Genomic DNA, 24,144 nt, shown 5'->3' with positions numbered 1-24,144 from the left:
TAAATGAAACTAGAAGATTTGATGATGTTGCTGCTAAATGGAAAGGTGGATCCAAGGTTATCCTAGGAGGAACCATTAAAGAGTTGATTCCATCATGAATGCAAAGGCTGAAGCATTATTTCATTCGACGTTCAGTCATCTTACCCTACTGTGCTCAGGACAAACATAAGCAAAATGACTACTAGGAAGATTATCATCATTGAAGGAGCATTTATTACATACTTACTCAGTGCCAGACCATGTGGTAAGTACCAGGATTTAAAGATAAAAGCACAAAAGCCCTTGCCCTCAAGGAGCTTACATTGGAAATGCATTTATCCGTACTGGTTTATACAAGATACAAAGTGGATGCAAATTTCTTTGCTTAGAGAGGAAGACATTAGCACCTGGGGGAGAGGCAGGAAAGCCTGTAGAAGGTGGCACTTGGGTTGAATCTTTTATATAACTAGGGATCAGAGGAAGCAAAGACAAGCATAGGGAACAGTCAGAGTACAAGGCAGAGAGATGGAAGAAAGAGCTTCATGATGTGTGAACAACAGCATGTAGCCAGCATGTACCAGTGCTTTCAGAAGCACTGAATGGAAAAAAAAAATAGAAGCCCTGAAGGGGTCATGAGTGGAAAAAGTTTAAGAAGCTATGAATATGTGCAATGAATAAGAAAACCAGAAATGTTGGAAAGAGCTAAATTATAAAGAATTTTAAAGGCCAAATGGAGTAGTTTGAAGGTGAAGAGGTCAAGAAAGTCCATTAATATCTCAATAAGACATACCTTATCCCCAGACAGATCAAGATATACTTAAATACTTGGTGGCTTTAAATGTACTAGTGGGTATAGAAGAGGACAACGAAAAATATGTTGGACAATATGGCTCAGGATCAAGAAACAAAAAAGGCCTAAGACTTACAGTTTAAATAGGGTTTTATGTATATGTGTATATATCTATGATATATGTATATACAGCTCCAGCTTATTTAAATGAGCTATTGACATAAAAGTTGGGGAAATGGATTTAAAAAAAGACATAAACATCACTATTTCTTATAGCAACTTAAACAAATATGCAGTGACTAGAGCACAGAGGCCAAAAGAGTTTAGAAACCAACACAGTCAAGATACACTTTATCTCCTTGACAAATGGTGAAACATAATATCTAAGGGAACACCTTGTGCCAGATGATCTCTTAAGGATCCTTTCGCCCCAAAACTGTTATCTTATGGATCCATGAATAATTTTCAACATAAACTCATTTATAAAATATTATGCAGGATCATGGAATTATGAATAGAAGATTATAAACAGTTTTATCTCATAAAATAGACAGAAATAGAAAAGAAATGTTTATAGGAAGCATGATGATATCCCAAGAGCATTTAAATGGGGGGTGGTGGAGACATCAAGATTTATACAGCATATACTATTTTCTCCTGATTATGAATAGCAGTGGAACCATCATATTATTACTTTAACATCAGAGCATGGATGCAAGAGAAAGGTCACTTAAAACGAGAGACTGACCAACCATACCAAGCTTACGCTAGCTGTAAGTGATACAATTTTGAGGGTATTCAGGAACTTTCTGAAACCAAATGCTTGGAAAAATCATGGACCTCATTACAATTTTGGAAAAAAGTGATCAAAAAAGTGTAATAAGAATTGACCCATACATTTATTTTCCCCTTTCTACAAAATATTTGTGGAAATAATTTACATAAATGTAAAAGGCATCCTTGGTGAAAGTATAATGAGAAAATAGAAGAGCTTCACAAATTATATTCTATATCAGATTACATCTTTACAGTCAGGAAACTGGTTAAAAGATGAAAACATATGTAAGATCCATTATGCTTTTTATTGTCTAAAAAAACCCCCAACATTTGTTAGTAGATAGAGCAAAATAGTATCTTAAAATCTCTCCTCCAACAAGGTATCATGGGAGGCATTTTAAAATTATACAGAGTTCTTTAATAAGCACAACTGAGAGACAATTGTGTTTGATGATCCTTTGATTACTAGTTAGCAAGTGAGTCATAAGGCAGCAAGGCATATGCTCCCTAGAGGTGTTTGCCACTATCGTGGAAGATGTCCAACATTTATTAAAAATGAAAAAGGGATTCCTCAGAGATGGTGAGGTCCACCAGATATTCGTGTTTGTGGATAACGTTGAGCTGAATGCATGAAGCCTTGCAAAATTACAGCTCCTCTCAAATAGAACCATAATCCCCTAAAAGAGTATAATATAACTACCCACATAGGAAAACAAAGTGAATAAAAATACCTATTTTCCAGAGTTATATGCAAAAATCATTGACTATACACATTTTGCACAGAAACACTGCAACCTGCACAATGAAATAGCTGTATAATTGAACAGGAGGAAAAAAAAAGTAAGCTAGATTCCTTTTGGAAAATTGTATAGTACTTCTAATGTTTTCAAGTTTTTTTAAAATTAAAAAACCTAACTTTAAAAACCAATGTACTTCTGATGAAGCAATATGGATGGGAATCACAGAATACCATAAATTCTAAGGAATAACAATATCGGGTCACACAAAGGACCATGGAAATATGTATGGTCAACGGAAATATACTATAGCATCGTTAGAAGTGAACAATTGCTCGTAAGAGTCAACATAAAAGATATCATCAAAGAGATGCATGAGCAGAAAATGAGGTTGGCTTGGTCACATAGAGAGAGCGAGGGATAATAGCTTATATGCTGAATTGATACTTACATGGCATTGAGAAACCTAGGAGAAGGGCCCTAGAATTCTGTGTAGACCTCTAGCAGAAGATTTATGGGAGGATATGAGTAAGAGTTATATCCAACATGAAGGTGCAGATGGGTTTTAATCTGCTCACTAAAAGTAACTACACAGTATAACATTACTGATTTTTTCTTGAAGAATCTAAAAGATAAAATAGAGATACGTTGGTCTCTCCTTGGCAGAGCATGAGAGAATACAAGAGCAAAATCACATAGGTTTACTGAATTGGTTTTTTTTTTTGTTTTGTTTTGCTCATCTATATTTTCTTTGTCATAAGGGAGGTTTAATTCCAGGGCAGTGGAGTTGAATATTCAAAAATGACTGTGATATAAAAGCTAAAAGGACCAATAAATTAGGCCAAAAAGCATTTTTAATGCATAATAAGCTATATGCCTGGCACTAAAATGGTTCTGTGGATACAAAAAAACAAACAAAACCAATTTCTGGTCTCAAGGAGCTTGAATTCCAATGAGAGAAACCACCTGTATAAATCACAGCATACAAGAAAAATCCAGAGTGTATAGACAGAAATTTTAGAGGGGATGGCACCAGCAACTGGGAAGGAACAGAAACTACCTGAGGTGAGTTTTAAAGAGGGTAGAGGTGTCTATGGTTGGGAGAGAGAACATTCTAGGCTAGATTGTAAAGTACCTGGAGGGGGTAGAATGTGAGATTAGAAAAAGTATATGCTTAATATGAGATATTATTATTAAAATCAAATATTTAAGAACATGTTGACAGAATCAGATGTTTGCACTATATGAAAATTATTTTCATATAGTGAAGGATGGATTGGAGAGGGTAGGAATTGGAGTAGCAAAGGGCAATAATTCAGAAGATATTACATTGTATAAATGAGGACTAGGACATATTCAACAGGCATTGAAGAGGTAGGAATGAAATTCAGGATAGAGTTTAGGGATGGAAAGACAGATTTTAGAGTCTGTATAAAAATGCAATTGAGATGAAGAAGCAAAACAGTTTAAGAGCGGTGGTGGGGAACCTGTGGCCTCGGGCCACATGTGGCCCTCTAGGTCCTCAAGTGTGGCCCTTGAATGAACACAATCTTCAAAGAACAAATCACCTTAGTTAAACAATTTGCTCTAAACTTCAGAGCAAAGAATAGAAGCCCCACCCCCCAAAGCCTTGGGAAACACTGATATTTAAGGGATGGATTATCAAGGTAAATTGAAAAGGAGCAGTTGGAGAAATAGGAGAAGCACCAAGAATCATCAGTGTCATGAAAGCTAAGAGGGGAGAATGGTATCTACAAAGAAAGGATGGTTAGCAGAATAGAAATAAAAGAAAAGTCAAGGGGAATAAGAATTGAGGGGGAAAATCTCTAGATTTAATGATCACAAGGTCTTTTAGAGAACAGTTTGACCAGGTTGAAAAAGTTAGGTGAAAAGAATTGGAAACAGTGAAGGTCAACTCTCCTTTCACGGAGTTTAGTGATAGAAGGGAGGGAGACAGAAGATGATAGCTTTAGGATGGCAAGATTAAATGAAAGATTTTTTAAACTGGGAAATGCCTGAATATGTCTGTAAGCATCAGTGAAGGAGCCAATAGACAGGGCAAGATTAAAGTTGAAGGAGTCAAAGGGAATTATTGTTGGGACAAGTTCCCAGAAGGAATGAGATCAAGGGCGCATGGACAAGGGTTGTTAACTTTGACACAGAAAGGCTCTCCCAATCCTGTGAAACTGGAATAAAAGAAAGGATCAGTGAAAGCAGCAGAGGTTTTGCAGTATAGTGCAGTGGAGATGAAGGAACTCACTTCCAAACATCCATTTTCAATAAAGCAACTGTGATGGTGGTGGTGGTACAGTAATATGATCAAAGGCGACAGGGCATTAGAGTCTCGAAAGAAGGATATTTAAATGAACAGTTTGGGGCAATGTAAGAGAGTCTATTGGAAATGAAGGAAGGGGTAGCTTACCAGTCCCTTAATCATTTGCGACATTTAAAGATACACTGCAAAGAATTCTTGCAGTTTATGGTTTTAAATTGGTAGAGAACCACTATATTACTCTACTACACACCCCAAACTCCTGTATGCCTAAGAGAAAAGTGAGAAAAACTTCCTTGCTTCAGATTAAGCCCACGATTTTTATTTTAAAATAGTTATCAATAACTTTTGTTTTTACATAACCAAATTTCTCCCTGCATTTCTCCCCCTACCACTTCTAGAGTCATCTCATATATTTTTCTTAAAAAAGAAAAAAGCCTACACATTTTCCCAATCTCTTTCTAGATGATTTTGGAGGGTGTGGTATTAAGTAGCAGAGTTTTTTTGTTTTAGGTTCAGGAGATGAAATAATAATAGAAATAAGATTAATAAGGATAGATAGCATTTACATAGTGCAATAAGGTTTGCAAAGCACTTTACAAATATTATCTCATTTTATTCTCACAACATCCCTGGCAAGTAAGAAACTGAAGCAGATGGAGGTAAAGTTTCTTGCCCAGGATCACACAGCAAGTGAGTGAGTCAGGGCTTGAACTTAGGTCTAGCATTCCCTGTACCACTAGCTGCCCCTAGACTGGCGCTTGAATTTTATCAAAAGCTATGAATAAGCTTCTCTTCCTTTCCACATTTTTGTCACCCCTAATGATATGGTATGAACCATTATACTCTATGTACAGAACTTTTACTGCTGAATTGTATCTTCAGCACATAAATAGATAAACACTGCTTACCCAGCTGACTTTTTTACCCATTACATGGATTTCTGCCCCAATTAGGAGGCAGCACATTTGCAGGGTGAAATCTGCTTTTTGGGAGACATCCCAACTAGCCAGACTTTCTGATAATTATCTTGATTAAGTAAAATGTTTTATAGGCAAGAGACATCATAAGATCAAAGACACATAGCTACAACAACATAGAAACATCCTGTCTTTAAAATGCTACTTTTTCCGCCTAAGTGAAGTCATGTATTGGCAAAGAAGGACAAATTTCAGATGCAGAAAATGGATCTGAGTAAGTAAATTGTCAGTGAATATTTTCCTGAGCAGTGTTCAGTTTAATTAGGCTGCAGCTGGTACTAAGTACATTAAAGGAAAAAGAAAAAAGAAGAAAAACAACCTTTAGCACTCTTTCCTGGTTTGGTTTGGCGAGCCCTGCTACTAACGGATTCTGTCTTTACAGTGTTTCATTACCATCGCCAGGTTTTGTTGTTGTTGGTTTTTTGTATTTAAAAGCTCCAAATAATTGTAAAAAGCCTGAAGAGAAATGAGCCTCTGTGTTAAAGTCTTAAGAATTTTGCAGAAAAGGGTAAATCACGCATCTGAATTCTCCTGTGAGCTGTTCAGATGAAATGGTCTACAGCTGGTGCTGACACTGTATGGAAAGAGGATGAAGTTGATGGCTAATTAGCTATATTTATATGGCATTCCATTGTTTCCTGGTCCCCTCCCCCCTTATGAATTTCTTTGCAGAGGTTATTAAGGGCTTTGTGGCTGATATATTAAAACCCTAAATTTAAGCAACTTCAAGATGAGCTTTTGGAATTAAACAATTTTTAAAATAAGAGCCATGTTCAGATGTCTCACCTCTTAGACATACTAGCTATGTGATAGCAGGCAAGTCACTTAACCTCTAAGTGGTCTAGGTCAGAGGCGTCAAACATGGAATAGGGGAATGTATAGGCCACAATACTCCACAGTATGGACTGAAACTGATTATAATGTAATTGAGAAATATTTAACAAAATAACTGAAAATGCAGTAAAATATAGGTAATCTTACATTTTAAAACTAAGTCAATATGTGACCTGCAGGGATTCCTATGTATAGATTAGTGGCCCCATTCCTAATTGAGTTTGACATCAGTGGTCTAGGCAATTCTTGAAGACAACATGTTGCAAAAGTGTTGGCCTGCATCAGTACATGGGGTTTCTTCACCTAGGAGTTCTTTAAACCAATGAAATCATAGATTCAGCTCCCATCTCTATTTTCTTCAAGTATCATCTTTGCTGATGGTGTTCAATAGTAAAGGTAATCCATAGAGGGACTTTGTTAAGGCAAATGAGAACATTTTGGTAACATGGAGGAAAAAAAAGAACTGAAAAGAGGAAAATGGAAAATAGGAAAGACTGGAGATCAGTTCTATGTAATATACGTGTGTATATATAGTGTATATATGTATACATATTTTATATATATATGTATATATGTATGTATGTGTATATATATATGTGTGTATATATATATATATGTATATATATGTATATGCCACACAGAAGTATTACACATGATGGTAACTAGGTTCCTAAGCACTAGATGTACTCCTAATTTACGCCTCTTCCTGTATGGCAGACCACTACGTTCAATCTCCTCCCACACCTGGAATTTTTACCAGTCTTGCTTCCATTTCCCCCAAGTGTCCTTGAGGCCTTGATGACATCCCCTACCCTCAGCTGGCTTCTCCAGGCAACCTGTCATGCTAGCCTTCTCACAGAGCTAGCATTGCTACTTAAAATAACCATTGCTGACCCTCTGTGAACAAAGTTCAGTGGCAAAAGAGACATAGTACTGAATTATCGAATAATTAACTGACATTAAGGGAATGTTGTGAAACTCTACAACACCTTTATAATATGGTCGTTGAAAATATGAAATGAGTGCAGCATTTGCTCATAACAACATTATCTGCAGCAAGGGAAAGGACAACAGAATGAAATCACATTCATTTATAGAGAGCAGTAGAGAAGAGTCAGTACATCAAAATGTGCAGCTATGACCTTTTAAGTCTCATATTACTTGTTGCTTCCAGGACGTGAAATATCATGTCTTGAGAGTCAACAACTCTTGGCATATGGTGAGGTGAAAGCAAATTGAGACTATATTGAAACCAGCCGAGGGGAAAGAAGTGGCAGCTGAAATAAACAGATGGTTAGAGAGGAAATGATATTAAGCAGTAAAAGAAAAAAGTGCTGCTAGAGATGAAAAAAAAGGAAAGTTGTTGGGAAAAAAACCCTTCTACTACCACACTGATATTAAGAAATATGAACTTGACGGCATCAAGAATGTAATTTAAGGAGAGGTCTTGAGCACTTAATAAAAATTAAAGTTCAAGGATTTAAACTGTTACTTAGATTTAGAACAATTAGAAGACATGCTGAGACAGGGCAGTTGGGCTGGTAGCAAAATTTAACTTTGGTCTATTTAATGAGAATGCTATAAAGATTTGGAGGAGGTGTCTCACACTAAGAAGCAGCAGTTTTCACATTAAGCAAGAAAGAATGTGGTCACTTAATCAATGAGAGGTGTTAAAAGATTTAAAAGCACCCTTTAGATGCTGGGGTGACTTAGCAAGCAATCCCATCCACTTAAGACTTGGGCTTTTGACCTTTAGAGTACCACACTGTCTAGCCAGCCACATCAAAAAATATGCATGTGTTTTTTCAAACCCTCCCCCCCCCCCACATACCTCCAAAGTACATAGAAGCTTGGTACAAATGAATATGGTTGGTAATTCTGAAAAAGTTCTTGGACAAAACAGAGATACTACTCATCATTTGGTGACAGCATCAAATTGGGAATAATGTCTCATGCATCAGATTAAGATGAGTTTGAATGCATTTGTAGAGGTATTTAGAAACTAGTAGGAAGTATGAAGGTAGCGAAGTGCATTTGGTACATTTCTGCCTACAGACTGACTTTAAAACAAAATAGAAGTGAAATAGGAGGGAAAATGCTGAAATATAGGTTGTAAATAACTCTTAAAAAACTGAACTCAAGACAGAATATGAACTGAGGCAAAGTAAGAAAAAACTGGAAAACAAAATGCATAAATAACTTCAAAATGTAAATGAAAGAATTAAAATAGAAACTGAATATTGTAAAACCATAATGACCAAGCTCATCCTTACCTTCACTGTATAGGCAGGAGATGATGGGTATGGCATACTACATATATTTTTTAATTTGGCTGATGTGTTGGTTTTATGAAATATTTCCCCATTCTAATTGATTTGTTTTTTTGTGGAAAATAATGCAGATGGCTCTCTGGGTACATATAGATGGTTGAAGGGAAGGAGAATTGTAATATTAATGAGAAATGAGGATCTTCCCCACCCATTAATAGGCCTTACATGGAGCCCATTAAGGGAAGCTTGCTTAGGGGAGGCTTGCTTGTAGGAAGGCTTTCATACCTCTTGGTACTAAGCTAATTAGGCACTGAGTCATGAGGGTTGTGATGCCTTCTGGCTCTGAGCCTATTAGCCAAAGGTGTATATATACTCTGAGTTGGTATTTTGCTTTGGGGGTTCACTTATGAGAAGGATCTTTTGATTCTGTGGTCAAGACTCTGAGTAGCTGTATGTTCCGAACTTCCCAACTGCTCATTTCCAAAGGCTCTCTAGATCCAGTGGTACATGTAAAGTATATAGCAATATTGTTCTGATTCAGGCAGTCAGAGCCCTGTCTTTTAGTATTTATGCTAATGTCTCCGTTGTATTTTCTCTGATGTTCAGGGGGCTGACTTTTCCCCTAAACTAGTGAATGTAATTAAATAAGACTGTTGACCCCTTACAAGTTACTTTTCCTTTAAAAGCAGATCTAAGAATCTGTGCTAGCAGGCCATCCTGGCTATGCTAGGGTGCTTGCTGCTACAAGGATAAATTGTGAAATGAAGATAAAAGTAAAAGATACAGATAAAAATATAAATAAAAAAGCAATACAAGGCAAGGACAAAAAATGTGAGAGAATTATCAATGATTGTCAGTGACTCAGATGAAAAGAAAGATGGCATTCTTGTCAAATTTGAAGATCTAGCTAGGATAATGGGTGAAAGAATAGGAATACAAATAGATCTCAATAGGCTGGAACACTGACAATTAATCTAGCAAGGTGAATTTTTGTAAATGTTTTAATAAAATAAGCTGGAAATTCTGGATGGAGGAGACATGTTAGTTTATGTGAGGAATTCTGGTTTCAGCTGATAGCATTCAATTTTCATCAACAGTGTTGACATCACTTAAGAAAAAAACCAACAATAATCCAATGAGACCTTCCTTTAATGTTTTGAAAACCTGTGCAAATATTCCCTCCATCTTGTGTAGAAAGTCTTTGAGAGTTGTTGCTATGATTTAAAAATCGTTATACTGCACCTCATCTGGTGGTGGGACCCTCTGACCTTATCTAGGCTGGTCCTCAGATCTAGTCCAAGCAAACAGAAATGAGGAAAGAGGACTAAAGGGATCCCTTTCAATTTTAATTTACATTTAACTTAATTCTACAATTTTGTAAATGAAGACCAGTAGGTGAAAGTTACAGGAAGGTAGATTTTGGCACAATACATATAAAGGTTTTGGAAGTTTTTGCTATGTAGAAAGAAAAAGCCTTATAGATACTGATTGCAGCAAAAATGCCTTGGGATAATGCTACTTTAAGATTGCTGCAGTACAGAGCTAGAGAAACTCACATGGAACAAAAACACTATCATCACCACACTGCGCCCCTGAAATATAGCTTACTCTGTGTCAGTCATTTAACTAAAAAAAATAGAAAGTCTTTAGACCAACAAGGGAGAAGTCTTATGGAAGGCTATCACTGTGGCTAGTGGATGGATAAACTTTAGGTGATTCCACTTGGGAGCTGCATGCAGTGGCCAGAATGATTATATTCTTGACACTGTTGATCTGGCAAAAAATCTCTACAGGAGATATTTCTAATGGTTGTACTGTAATCAAGCTTCAGTTTGAGCAACACTAATAATCCGTTTGATGATGCCCACACCTACCCATGAGCACACTGGACTTTTTGTGACTTTAGAATGGCAGAAATCCACTTTGGAGCAGATCCATAATTCCTAGTAAAAATTAACACTTGTGGCAAAACCAAACCAATCAAACAAACAAAACCCAACAGTGAATTGAAATGAATGTGCTAAAAGAGTGGTATTCAGAATATGACCTTGTTTATCTTTTAAGTCCCAATCAAGTCTCACTGGAGGTAATCAAGGAAAGTCTTTAGATAGAATGATGCCATGAAACTGACTCCTGTTGCAGAATGACACATTGACTGATGAAAAACCTGGCAAGTCTTGGCCAATCTTCAACAGCATACTTCACAGAATCCTTAGTAGTCTGCTACATCTTTTCAGCCTGTCCACTGATATGTAGGAGATGCAGTATGATAGCTCCAGCTCAGATAAGCTCCCTGACCACAGAGTCCTTTAAATCAAGTGATGTAAATGCAGACCCATAGTAGAACTGTAATTGGGTCACGGGATGTTTGAGGAGGTACTAGCTTCATTTAAAAGATACCACAATACTCCAGGCAGATGTGATTGGGGGTAGGTAGCTGCAGAGTAAAATGAGACCCTAACTTCCTTTATTTTGTATACTCTGTTTCTATTAATATACCTTATGAAGTTCTTTACAATGGACTTACAAAATAATAATGGGATCTTAGGGCTTCCAGAACAGTTCTCAAGTTAAAAATCTATGACTTTGGATTAGGCTGAATAACTTGGAATAGGGTATCTATTTTCATTTAGGGTTCTTCCCTTGCTTTTCCTCTTTTTTCTGCTATAAAATTTTCCTTTTTAAAAGTTATTTACTTGATAAATATGAAGAATGAACATTTCCTTTATTTGAACTGAAGAGTCAGCTGACAATTCCTCTCAAAGAGTGATAATTATTTGGGCATCATCAGTACCATCACAAAATATCAGTTGTTGCTAAGCTTGAGTGGATTAAGTCTTGCCAAGCATTTCCCTGCAGTAGAGAAGGAAAAGGAACAGACAAATGGCAGACCCTTGCCTATGGGTGCTTTGCAAATGCCTTATTAGCAATGCACTGGGGTCTCTATGAAGTTACACTCAACCATTAGATGTTAATACTAATACAACTGTTGTAGCCCAACAGGTACTTCTAATTAGTTCAAGGATAATTTGTTTGATTAGATGCTAAGTTTTATTAGAAAAGAGGTACATTTCTAGCTTTCAAATGAATTGGCACAATGACCACATGCAGACAGAATGATCCTCTTTGTAAACTCACTTCCTCAGGGACCACCTGGGATTTCTACTGACAACTTCACACACTCATATTGTTTTAATGGTTTGAATGCCTTGGACGTTAATTTATTTACTCATTCAATAAATATTTATTGAGTGTTTACTATGAGCAGTTGCCTTTCTAACTTGATCCTGAGTCTTTTACATTGCCACCTAGCAGTGGGGAACAAGCTTTTCTCTAAGGGTGTCACACTGCACACTCATGCCACAATTTCTACAACTTCCAGCAATGGATAATCATTATAATCTTGAAGAATGCATTGTAGCTTCAATAACTTTGGAAATGGGCCTTGTGAAAGAAAGCATTGTAGGAAAGCATAATGCAATGGGATTTGATTTCAACTAATGCATGGATGAATATGGAGAGTGAATTTCTTTCATTTTGCCGACCCTGTTGGCATGCGGTCATTGCCTATATATGGTAGACAGTATTTATATTAGAAAACATTCCTTTAATTTCTGTGGCAGAGAATGAGGATATCTCAATGTCTATGAAGCTTTCTGGGTCATTATAAATGTTAAATTGGGTGCATGGGCCTCATTGTGAATTCTACATACAGAGACTCTGGCACATGTTGTCTAAGAAATTTCTCACATTATACTGTTGAAACAGATGGCACGGTTCTACAATAAGCAGGAAGGCACTCAGATGTTTGTTGATTCTGTCTGTTAAATTTAAATGTCTGAACAATGATGGTTGTGGTAAGAAGCATATATTTTATAATCTGAGGTTCATCAAATGTCTTATCCTTAGGTGAACAGGTTTAATGAGGGATCTTATTACAGCATATGTTTGGGATCCACAAACTGTCAGAAGCACAGTAGGATTATATTTTATTTGGTTTGCTTCAAGGTAGAAGGAGAGTCTTTCAATATGTGAATGAAAGGAAACAGATTTCTTGACACTCAAATTCTTCATGTAAACCACAAAACTAATTTTAAACACTAGGTTTCCCCAGGTTCCAAAGTAGAGCTGCTATTTAGATTCTTACTGACAGCACTCGAAAGTGATTTTACACATCTTACAAGTAGGTGACCAAGTAGATAGAGCGAAGGGCCTGGAGTCAAGAAGACTCATTTTCCTGAATTCAAATTTGACTTCAGACACTTACTAGCTGTGTGACCCTGGGCAAGTCACTTAACTATGTTTGCCTCAGTTTCTTCATCTATAAGATGAGCTGGAGAAAGAAATGGCAAACCACTTCAGTGTCTCTGTCAAGAAAACTCCAAATGGAGTCATGAAGAGTGGACATAACTGAAAAATGACTCAACAACAACATCAAATAATTGTGCAACATTCACAGAATCTCATCCCTTCAGTTACAAAACATAGTTCAATAACAGTGAAAAGTAAAAGGCGGAGAAGACCCCCAAGTTGACTCTTCATTTACTAATACAAAACTACTCTTGGCAATGCCCACCCTAATGCCACTGTGGCATGATCCCGCAGGAACCCAAAAGACCTTAAATACTAATAGGAACTCAACCAGAGAAGTAACACAAATATTGAATTATATGGCCCTTTGGAATACATAATTTTAAAATGATTTAAACTTCTTTAGAAAGATTTTGGGGAAAGCATGGGGCAAGCTGGATTAGTATCAAGAATTATAATTGAGACCAAAAAAGTATGAAGTAATGACTTAGATAAAGATGGCAAAATTATCTTATCTTTTATTGGAAGCCTTCCCTGACCCTCTTAATTCTAGAATTACTGGAATTATTTCCTACTTATCCTGTATATAGCTTCTTTTGTATATATTTATGTTCATGTTGTGTCCAGAATTAAAGGTTAGCTCCTTGAGGGTACGGACTGTCTTTTGCTTCCTTTTGTATCCCTAGCACTTATCACAGTGTTTGCCACACAGTAGGCACTTGATACGTATTTATTATTGATTGATTTGAAGGTAAGATGACAATGAAAGGGCTAGCTATGGGTAAATAGGATCGATTGCAGGAGCTGAGCTCAGAGATGTCAGTGAACTAGGATTATCTGGATGCTCTGTGGTGAGGGTTTTTTTCCTGTTTATTTGTCAGTAACTGGTAGTAAGTATTAGACACATGTTCAGTGAAATGAAATAATTGAAAGGTAGGAACAATTGGTAAGCTTACTAAAATTCAATCAATTACAATAAGAGAAAACAATTTTTTATGAAAGCATGTAATTATTTTGGTCAGATATAGCAATTTAATTTTAAGTGAACAAGCCCTCCAGAGAATGTGGGTGTTATTCAAAACCAGGATATGAAACAATACTCCACTAAAATCCTACTCGCCACTAAAATACTTATGGTAGCGGGCAGATGCTGGATACTTGGAGGCTTTACTGGTGGAGTATGAAATTTGTTGGACCCTACCAAACTGGAAATGTTTTATGCATAGGCCTCAAGATAGATATTATGACTCTCATCAGAAGAACAGTTCAGTTAGGTATGAAGAGAGTCATCAATATAGAGGATGGTGATTTTTTTTAACCCTAGCAACTTTTTTCTTTTATTATTATTATTATCATTTGTTTTCAATCAACAGAAATCTTCCTTCCCTTCCTCCCACCCTGACCCCAACTGAGAATGAAAGAAAAGCAAGATGCCTGTTATAAACATGTATAGCTAAACAAAAAAAATTGTGCACTGGTCATGTCCAAAGGAAGAATATATACATATGTTTATGTATGTGTATATACATATGTATATATATACACATACATACACATCCCATTCTGTACTGAGTCACCTCTCTAGCAGGAGGTAGGTAATATATTTCATTATTAGTCCTTTGGAATCATAGTTTTTATTGCATTGTTTAGTATCCCCAAGTTTTTCAAAATTTTCTTTATAATATTGTTATATATATATTGTCTCTTTGTTTCTGTTCACTTTACTTTGCGTCAGTTCATACAAGTCTTCCTGAGTTTCTCTGAAACCATCCTCTTCATAATTTCTTAAAACAATAGCATTACAACAAATTTATATAACATAACTCATTTTCCACCCCCCAAATGATGGTACCCCTTCAGATTCCCATTATTTGCTACCTCTAAAAGAACTATAAATATTTTTGTACATCCTTAAGGTTTCTTTTGTTTAGGACCGATCCCTACCTTAACTTACTTTCCCCTCTAAATCCCCCTTCTTCATTTTTCCCACCATAGCATCTTTCAAAACCATCTACCCAGGCATTGGTGGTCAAAGTAGCCATTTTAATCATTATAAAAATAAGAATTCTTAAAAAATATGTGAAATAATGTGTTTTAGAATATGATACAACTTGAGATTTCTGTAGTACTTTTTATTCAAAAGTAAAAGTGTTTGTCACCTTCATGGAAGGTGTTCAGGGCAGAGTCAAAGGGAAGAGGGATTCCCGCAGGCTGATGAAATCCTACAGAGACTCCTGTTTGAAGATGGCGTTGTGTTGACTCTGTTAAACCCAAGAATATCACAGAACCTCCTAAATGAGATCTATAATTACCTAAAAGCATTCAGTCTCACTATACACACAGAAAAAAAACTCAAGTGGATGAAGAATGTCTTTTGTCTAGATTACGATATACAATTTGAAGTACAACCTACAAAGCTGGTCCATCAGTACATCTATCTGGGACAAACACTGCAAATAGAAAGGACAAAAGCTAAGGATGTGGATGAAGTGCCTGAAAACTATCTCTAAGGTCAGATGTTTATAAGTAAAGCAGGGGAATTGATGTCATCAGAGAGATGAATGACCACAAAAAAGTCTGTTGGTTATGTGGAAAAAGCAAGGGAACCATAATGTAAGTAAGTATGTATGTATGTATGTATGTTTGTATGTGTGTGTATCAGTGGACTGCATCTTTCCTGGTTATTTAATTCCCCTCCCTTAAATTGGGGGTGATAGGGAGGTATGATCATTGTTAATTATTTACTTACAATTTTAAAGTAGCTTTTATCCCAAAATAATTTCTTCTGCTACTTCTTCATGGGGCCATATTAGAAAAACAGTAATCAGCTGTCCCAATAAGTCTCAACCTTTGGGCCACAGGCCTCTGGGGGTGGATTGGGTTATGGAATCTTTGTCAGAAAATTCATATACAAAAACATAAATAAGACAACAGATTTGGCAAACAATAAATGTCTTGTATACATATGTATTACAATTTTGGCAAACGTGTGCAAACATAGTGCTTGTGATGAATAAAAAGTGTATTTAAAAGCATTAAAAAACAAAGGATCATTGAAAAACAGCCCTCAAATGCATTGTTTTTTCATTTATTTTCAAGAGACCTAGAAGAAAGCCTCTAGCATGTTTGGAGTAAGCTTTGTGGAAGACTTATGGAAAAGAAACGGAGAAGTTATAACCTTTACTGTTATAATGAGTACCCACATCAAGAGATTGAGAATACATTCAAGTAACAAAGATTCACTCAATGAAACATTTATTGCTGCAAAACTTCCTTGGTCAAAGTTATATTGATTCATAATCTACCCACAAATGTATGATTCACATTTTACATATGGAGAAGTGCATTTAAGGAGCTAATTAGTTGCTGCCTAAGAAAATTACCAGATTTCATGTTACTGCTAAGCATGAATATATTTATAAATTCTTTTTTTGTGAACCTTTGTTATGCTTACTTCCCTTTGGGGCATATGAATTACCTTGATTCAAAAAAGACACTGGTTGTGTTTTCATTCTGTGAGAGTACAGTTATACAAAAAATAATATAGTAGGAAGAATCATGTTTTGCTTTTATTAAACCAAGTTATATTCAGTTGGGTGGTTTCTGACTACATGGTGTAATGGGTGGAGCCCTGGCCTTGGAGACAGGAAGTTTGGGGTCAAGTCACACATCTGACACACTCTAAGTGTGTGAACCCTTAGCAACTTATTTATCTCTCAGTGCTCCACCTAGGTCTTCATAGCTCCTACCTCACCAGACTGCTGTGAGGATGAAATGGGATATTTGTAAAGTGCCTAGCACAGTGCCTGATACCCAGTGGCCTTTTAGTAAAAGCTTATTCTCTCCCTTTCCCTCTAGGCAACTCTAAGATTATAAGTTACAGAGAAGGTTTGCAGGAATTTTCTTCCTCTGGGAGTTCCCTATACCCACAAAAACACTAGTTCAGTCTCCTATCCCTGTGTGTAAAATAGAAGAAGTAGCTGGGCAAACTTTAACCTCATATGAACTCTTTTCAAAACAAAGAGGACTGAAACTACTGAACAACAACATTCATTGTATGACATGTACGTGAGTATATACATACATACATGCTGCCTCAAAAATCATAGTGCAATATTAAGCTGTTAAAACTTAGAAATCCACTGGGATTTTGGGGACTGTATATCATATTCTGTATATGATATTCTGATCCCTTTTCATTGGTCTTCACTTTGTGTTCACAAAACAGCAAATTGTCCAGATGAACAATAAAAAAAGAGCAAAAATAAAGGTCAATTTGAAAATTATCAGGAGAGAGAAGAGAGAGAGACATCTGATGCTTTCAAATGCAGGAGACCTGGGTTAAGTTTGGAGAAACCAAACCATTTGTGGCAAACTGAAACTAAGCAGCAGGGAAGTGATGGAGGGGGAAGGAAAAATGGAAATAACCTTTATTCTAAAAGATAGTTGAAGCTACAATTTTGGTTACACCATACATAATTAGTATTTAATAAGGGGTTTTTGTTTGTTTCTTTTAACAATTGTTCTGATGGGGAAGGGGCATTTAACAGATTAGAAAGTGAAAGTGACTGTGATACACACACACATATATATTTATGCTGTTGTTTAAATGAACAGTTATACTCTAAAAATGGTTTGTGGTTTTGAGCTTTATAGTCTTCCTTTTTTCAGTTGTTCTCTTTGGAATTAGTCTAACTACTGTGCCTGTGTTACCCAAATTAGGTTCTGCTAAGCCTTGGAGAGACAGAAGCATTGCTAATAACTCTATTTTGATCAGCTTTAGGATTTACAAAATGATTTCATTGCAAAAACCTTGTAAGGTAGGTTATACAAATATTATTATCACTATTTGATAGATGAGGAAGCTGAGACTCAGAGAGGGTAATGGACATCTCAAAGGTCATGCATCAAGTAACTGTTAGAAGTGCATTTGACCCAAGGTCTTCTGGCTCCAGCTAGTGTCCTTGAAGACTACCTTTGTATAAGACAGGGTACCTTTGTGTAGGGCTCTCCCGGAAATCTCAAACTCTTTATAATGACAGAAATCTCACACAATGTTAAAAAAATAGCATGAAAAGGAATCTTTCTGAATTTTTCCAAAAGAACAAATGAGGAAGGTGGGTTACTTTTTAGTCTCTCCTGAACTGTCCTTCACACTGAGGTTTTATTGTGCTATTTGAAGTGTTATGAATTCCAAGAACTTCAGACATAGCTATATTCAAAGCTAAGTGTAAAAGTACATTTCATAGCATTTCAAAGCAAAACATATAATGGTATTTGGGATATCTGCACCACCCTCTGTTAGCCCAGCTCCTGAAACACTATTTTGTATAACTAGTTGGTATAGAATGGTGTATTTGAACATGCTGGTGACTATAGTCTAAGGCTTCCCTGATCTCTGAAAAGTCCTATTCTTCATTCTTTCACTGACATGTCATTTTAGGCAATTCAACAACTATAGGATCATAAGATTTAGAGCTTATGGGAAGGGTAGCATAGGAAAGGACATTAAAGATGATATAGGTCCAATTCTCTCATTTTACAAATGAATAAACTAAAACCCAATGAACTACAGTGACCTTTGCAAAGTCACAAAAGAATATGTAGGAGAGAGAGGAACTACACCAAGATCTTCGAAGTTTAATTCCATTGCTCCCTTCACTAAATTCAGTGAAATATGTGACCAATTCAATCAATTGAGAAATGTTTATTGAGTACTTAATCTGTGCAGCTACTTTTTAAAGGGACTGGCCAAAAGGTCTAGACCAAGAGTTTCCTACCTGTGGTCCTGGAACTTACTTTTAAAATACCATGAAAACTGTATTTTGATATAATGGCTCCCTCTACAATCCAGTGTATTTTATAATGTTATTCGGAGAGGATGCCTTAGATTTCACCAGATTGCCAAAGGGGTAAGTGACACAAAAATGGTTAAGAACCCTGGAGTAGACTGTCAATGTAAGGAAAATAAATCATAAAAAATAATAACAATAGTAATAAGAATAGTGAGCATTTACATAGCATTTTAAGATTTAAGAAAATCTTTACGTATATTATCTCGTTTGACTCTCATGACACCCCTGTAAGGTAGGCACTATTACTAAATAATAATATAAATATTATATAATACAATAAATGCAATCATTTAAAGGTAAAGAAACTGGGAAGGAAAGAGGCTAAGGGGCTTGCTCAGAGCCGTATAGAAAGTGTCTGAGGCAGGGCTGAAGCTTGTCTTTCAGACCCAAGTTCAGTGCTTCACCTACTATACCACACAAGTCACATCAATAAAAACAGCAAGGAAGACGTACTGGAACCAGAGGTCACAGAGAGGACAAAGGGCAAATTCAAGAATGAAGATGCAGGAGAAATGCAACAACATGAGATTGTTGTCAGAGAAGGAAATGGAAAGTCCAGGACTGGGGAGCTTGAGCAGTTTCTAGTGATGGTAAGATCAAGGATGTGACCACTTCTTGAGTGGCAGAGGCAGAGTAGAGATGGAAGCAATATTACATAAAGAGATGTTTCAATATATTATTTACAGAATCCCTACAGGAAATATAGATGTGGCAATATTTTTAAATCACCTTGAACATGTAAAATCCTATAGTGTATATAGGATTCTAATATAAAATCCTATAGAATTTTTATATATAATACTATAATGTATATAGGATTTTTATATAAAATACCATAATGTATGTAGAATTTTTATATAAAATCCTATAGTACATGTGTTTATCTGTGTGTATATAATATACACTTACATTAAATCATAGAATTGTAATTTAGAAGCTGTGATAATTACATGCAGCTGCAAGTAATTTGAATCACCTGATCTTGGGATTTCTTTTTCTTCTTCTTTTTGCCCCAACACCCAGAGCTCTCGGCATCCTTGCCATTGGCATCACCACATAGTAATCCATCAAGCTCATCGGTTCCCATCTGCTGTCCCTGAGATGTTTCTGCTGCAAGTCGGTAGGAGAGGTTCCTCAAAATGCACACACAGTTTTCAACGGTCTAGAGATCCCAAAACAAATAAAAATGGAAACAAAGGGAAAAATAATGACAATCATAAACAGCCCCCTTTCTTGCTCTTTAGGCTTTATATCTGATTATTTTCTTGCATGCAATCATTATATACACGTTTATCATCAGAGGCTGAGAAGCAACATGGCATAGTGGAGAGAGAGATATTGCTTCAAATCCAATAAGATTCATGGTCAAAGTCTCACTTTGTGACAAATGTAGTATTGTGACCCTGAACAACTTAGCATCTCAGTGTTCTAGGAAAATTTCTAGGACTGTTGCAGAAAATGTGCTGATCCACATTAGTAGAGGGAGTTTCCTCACTTGGGAGTTCCATAATATAGTGGAATGATAGTCCAGTCCCTATCCCTATGTTTGCCCACTTTATTTCTAGTTATTCACTTGGAGTATAGTTGAAAAACTAGAGAGTAACTCGGTAGGGCCCTAAGACCTTCTATTCTCTGTCATACTCTCTCTCTCTCTCTCTCTCTCTCTCTCTCTCTCTCTCTCTCTCAAAAAGCCATACCTCACAAAATTAGCCAAATCTTTTATATTTTTATATATTTTATATATTCAAACATATTTTATATTTATATATTTATTTTATATATTTTATATATTCAAACATATTCAATGTAATGACTTATTTTCTTTGAAGGAAGTGATTTTTTTGGAGGGTGGAGAAGGGGTAAATTATTGAGAAGTCATATTGGTATTAAAAAGCATAAAACAGCATCTAAAAATACTTGGCTACCACTCTAAAATAAATACCCCTTAGAAGAAACATCCCTGGCCAAAAGTTGAAGCTTTGGCTTTTCACTTCAAAGAAACCTCCCCCCTCTAACAACCAAGTCCTTGCACTACAATCTTTCCAGTTTCCTCCTCTTTAAGCAAACGGATCTTCCCTTTCAACGTGGTTGTAATCAGGATTCCAGTAAAATCATAATCCAACTTGATGTTAGCCAGTGCTAAGAAGGGTGGTGGGCAAGTAATAAAAACATACCATAAACCACATTGACATCTGGTGTCAACTATTATAAGTCTGAATTGGTAAAAAAAAAAAGTCATCACTCTTCCCCCCAAAAAACACACAAAAATTTCAACGTTTACTATAAACTTAGCCCAACTACCAATTTCTTCTAACTTGGAAGCATAAAACCGTACATTGGAATATGTAAAGGCTTTGGGGGCTGGACAGAGCTAAAGAAGACAGAAAGCCATCTCTTAAGTTTCTTCCTTAAACGTAGCTCAAAGGATCAAGGTATACATAGAGTATAAGGACAACAATAATCATACTTTGATTTTTTTTAGTAATTGGAGACCCAAGTCTCAAAGAAAACATACTTCTTCCATTTAATTATGGGTTATTTGAAAATCAACATGAAAGCAGTATTTTCTGAGTTGATTTCTGAAGCCTCATGGACTGTAGACAATATCCTAAAAGCTTTTAAGAATCCTGCCATGTACTAATCTCATAGGTTTTGCTTTTGTTTTTTTTTTCACCAACCAGCTTTTCTATTTCATGCATCTTCTCATCATAAGAACAAATGGAATGAAAACAAGTAAACATAGGAGCACACTTGAAAAAAAATTGGGAAAAAGCCATTGGCAAAAAGGTTATCATACAAATCTTGACTGCCTGACTCTTAAATTCTATGAAACTGATGTTTCTAAACTTGAGGAGAATTTTCTAATTTCTTTTTCTTCTCCTTTGTCTTAGGTCATCCTGAAGTCTGCTTCCTCAGATATCAATGAACTAGAAATGGACTTAATTCAAATACAAATTAAACAAATAAACCAAGCTATCTGACAGATCAAACTGATAGACTGACACTATGAGATGTTATTTTATTTGCAACCCCTTAGAAGTTGCCTGCTGTCTGGGAGCTGGCACCCAGCAGTGTGTGTGGGCATGTGCATATATGTGTGTATGCACCCATGCTTTTGCACAATTGTGTATTTCAGTGCAGAGAGAGATGAAGCCTGCTGGTTTGGCTGGCTATCTTTCTATTTTCATTCAGCTTTTCAGCTTGGAGTTTGTTAAGCAAAAATTTGAGTCAGCTTTTCTCTAAAGAGGTGAAAAGAGGCAACTTTCACTCTTCTACCCCTCCAAGGGAGACAAACAGAAGGAGGATTCAGCTGGTATTGTTGTCTTTGACATGCATTCCAAGTAGTGGTGAGTTTTGACCAGTTTTGGTCACCAGGGCCAGTTTTACTCCTTACTTTCCATTAGGAAAGGCTAATTTGGAAGCTGTCTGTAGAGCATCCTACCATATGTTACTCATCTAACGAACTGTCCCAATTATACAGCACAGTTGATGTGCTTGCATCGAATCTAGGCTCTTTTATTCATTGTCTGAAATAGACCTTCACTGATCTTCAAGAGAAAGTTCATTGATATTTTCCTTGACCCAATTGTTTTCAAAGCTTAAAAGGTAGAATCATTTTCTAGACAGAATCAGGCGTGAATATCATTCAAATGTAATACAGGGGCATGGCTAATTGAAAGGACTACATAGTGACTTACCATACTGCTCCAAGTTTTGTCAAACAATCTGTAAAGTAGTTCAGTGCATCAAAGCCTTAGACTTTTACCTCTTGATATGATTGTTAATGTTCTCAAGAGTGCTACTTCAGGAAGATAAACCTCAGGGAACCATTTTTTCCTGTTATACTTAATGATATGCCTGTTGGTTTGCCCGACACCTGCAATTATTCACACTGCCTTGGCTGGTCATTTAAAAAAATCAAATTATCCTATCAATTACATCAGGAAGTCTAATATGGCTGTTAAAGGCCACAGATTATATATGACTTTGGTTCTCTGCTGGTTTTGACATACGTACAAAAATTCAAAGAAATATTGTAATGCTTGTTTCATTATTGAGTCTTTTTTAATTGGTGACAAACAATGAGTTAATTTATGTCATCACATCAGGTGCCTTAAACCAGTAAAACTGAGGAGTGGTTATAGTGGTCATTTTGTTGAGTCATTTTACAGTTACGTCCAGCTCTTCATGTCCCCATTTGGGATTTTTTTTGCCAAAGATACTGGAGTGATTTGCCATTTCCTTCTGTATCTCATTTTACAGATGAGGAACTAAGGCAAACAGGGTTAAGTGACTTGCCCCGAGTCACATAACTAAGAAGTGTTTGAAGCTAGATTTGAACTCAGGAAGATGCGTCTTCCTGACTAGGCCTGGTGCTCTATTCACCGAGCCACTTAGCTGTCCTACTTGTCATGTCTAGGTCATAACTTGAGAAAACCTGTTCTTAAGAATATAGGCAGAAAACATAATGAGGTAACATAGTGAGTATAACATACCAGGTGGCTATCTTAATTTTTTGCTCCCCAATAACTAATTCATAACAGGACATATGAAAGTGCTAGAGATATTGTTTATTACCCTCCTTTGCAGCAGAATCACCAAATGTTCTGATCTGATTATGGACTGTATAACTGACATTCTTTCAGTGACAATGATTGACATAGTCACTTGACTTTTTAAAGAGAGCTATTCGGTATTGAATTAATGAATATGAAACAAAATAATTTGGATGAGAATGTTCACAAAAATACTTAAGTGAAACTCATAATGTTAAAATAGATATTTGCTTTTTTTTTCTGCTAAGAGCTACATGATTAATTTACAACTATTTATTAGACCACACATGGTTCATATGGAAGTACTTGACACAAATGCAGGCTGTTTCACATAAGCACAAGGGATTTGTATTTATCTTAGTTTTTTGAAGAGCATTGCACTTTTCGTGGAAGCTGGAGTCTGTTTTTTAAAAGGGCATAAAAGACTGCATGCTGTGCAATGAGTAGCTAAAAAAATTAATTTCCATGCTCTCCAGTTTTAAAACAATAAGGGAGAATGGAATGTTAGGTTCCAGTCTAGCTGGATGCAACAGAATCACTTCCCATTAAAAGATCTCTTTTTAAAGTGAGGGTTTTGAAGCTTATTTTCTAGCCATATTAATACCAAATGCAGCTTCTATTTAAAAAGAAAAAGAAAGCCCATTGATATTTCAAAACAAAACAATAAACAAAGTATTCTGGCTTACTTTCTTTTCCCCAGAGGCAATACTTTCTCACTTTTATCCCTCCCAAGGCAAACCCAACAAACCTTGCTATCAATTTCACTGCTCCCGAGAGCAGACT

At 36.2% G+C, this 24,144-nt stretch overlaps 1 protein-coding gene across 1 annotated transcript in view; it reads right to left on the bottom strand.

Moving 5' to 3' along the window:
• The window catches only part of CTNND2 (catenin delta 2), a 339,842-nt gene that overhangs the window by 149,409 nt on the left and 166,289 nt on the right, over positions 1-24,144 (bottom strand). Inside the window, exons 4-5 of the mRNA XM_036745439.1 lie at positions 24,110-24,144; positions 19,782-19,967 (exon numbers count right to left, since the gene is read on the bottom strand). The exon at positions 24,110-24,144 is cut by the window's right edge and continues 83 nt beyond it. Of these exons, the coding sequence (XP_036601334.1) occupies positions 19,782-19,967; positions 24,110-24,144 (221 nt within the window). The remainder of the gene's footprint in view (positions 1-19,781; positions 19,968-24,109) is intronic.

Source organism: Trichosurus vulpecula, chromosome 1 (genome assembly GCF_011100635.1).
Source record: "Trichosurus vulpecula isolate mTriVul1 chromosome 1, mTriVul1.pri, whole genome shotgun sequence".
In the NCBI taxonomy this organism is placed as follows: Eukaryota; Metazoa; Chordata; class Mammalia; order Diprotodontia; family Phalangeridae; genus Trichosurus; species Trichosurus vulpecula.
This window is presented reverse-complemented; position numbering and strand designations above follow the sequence as displayed.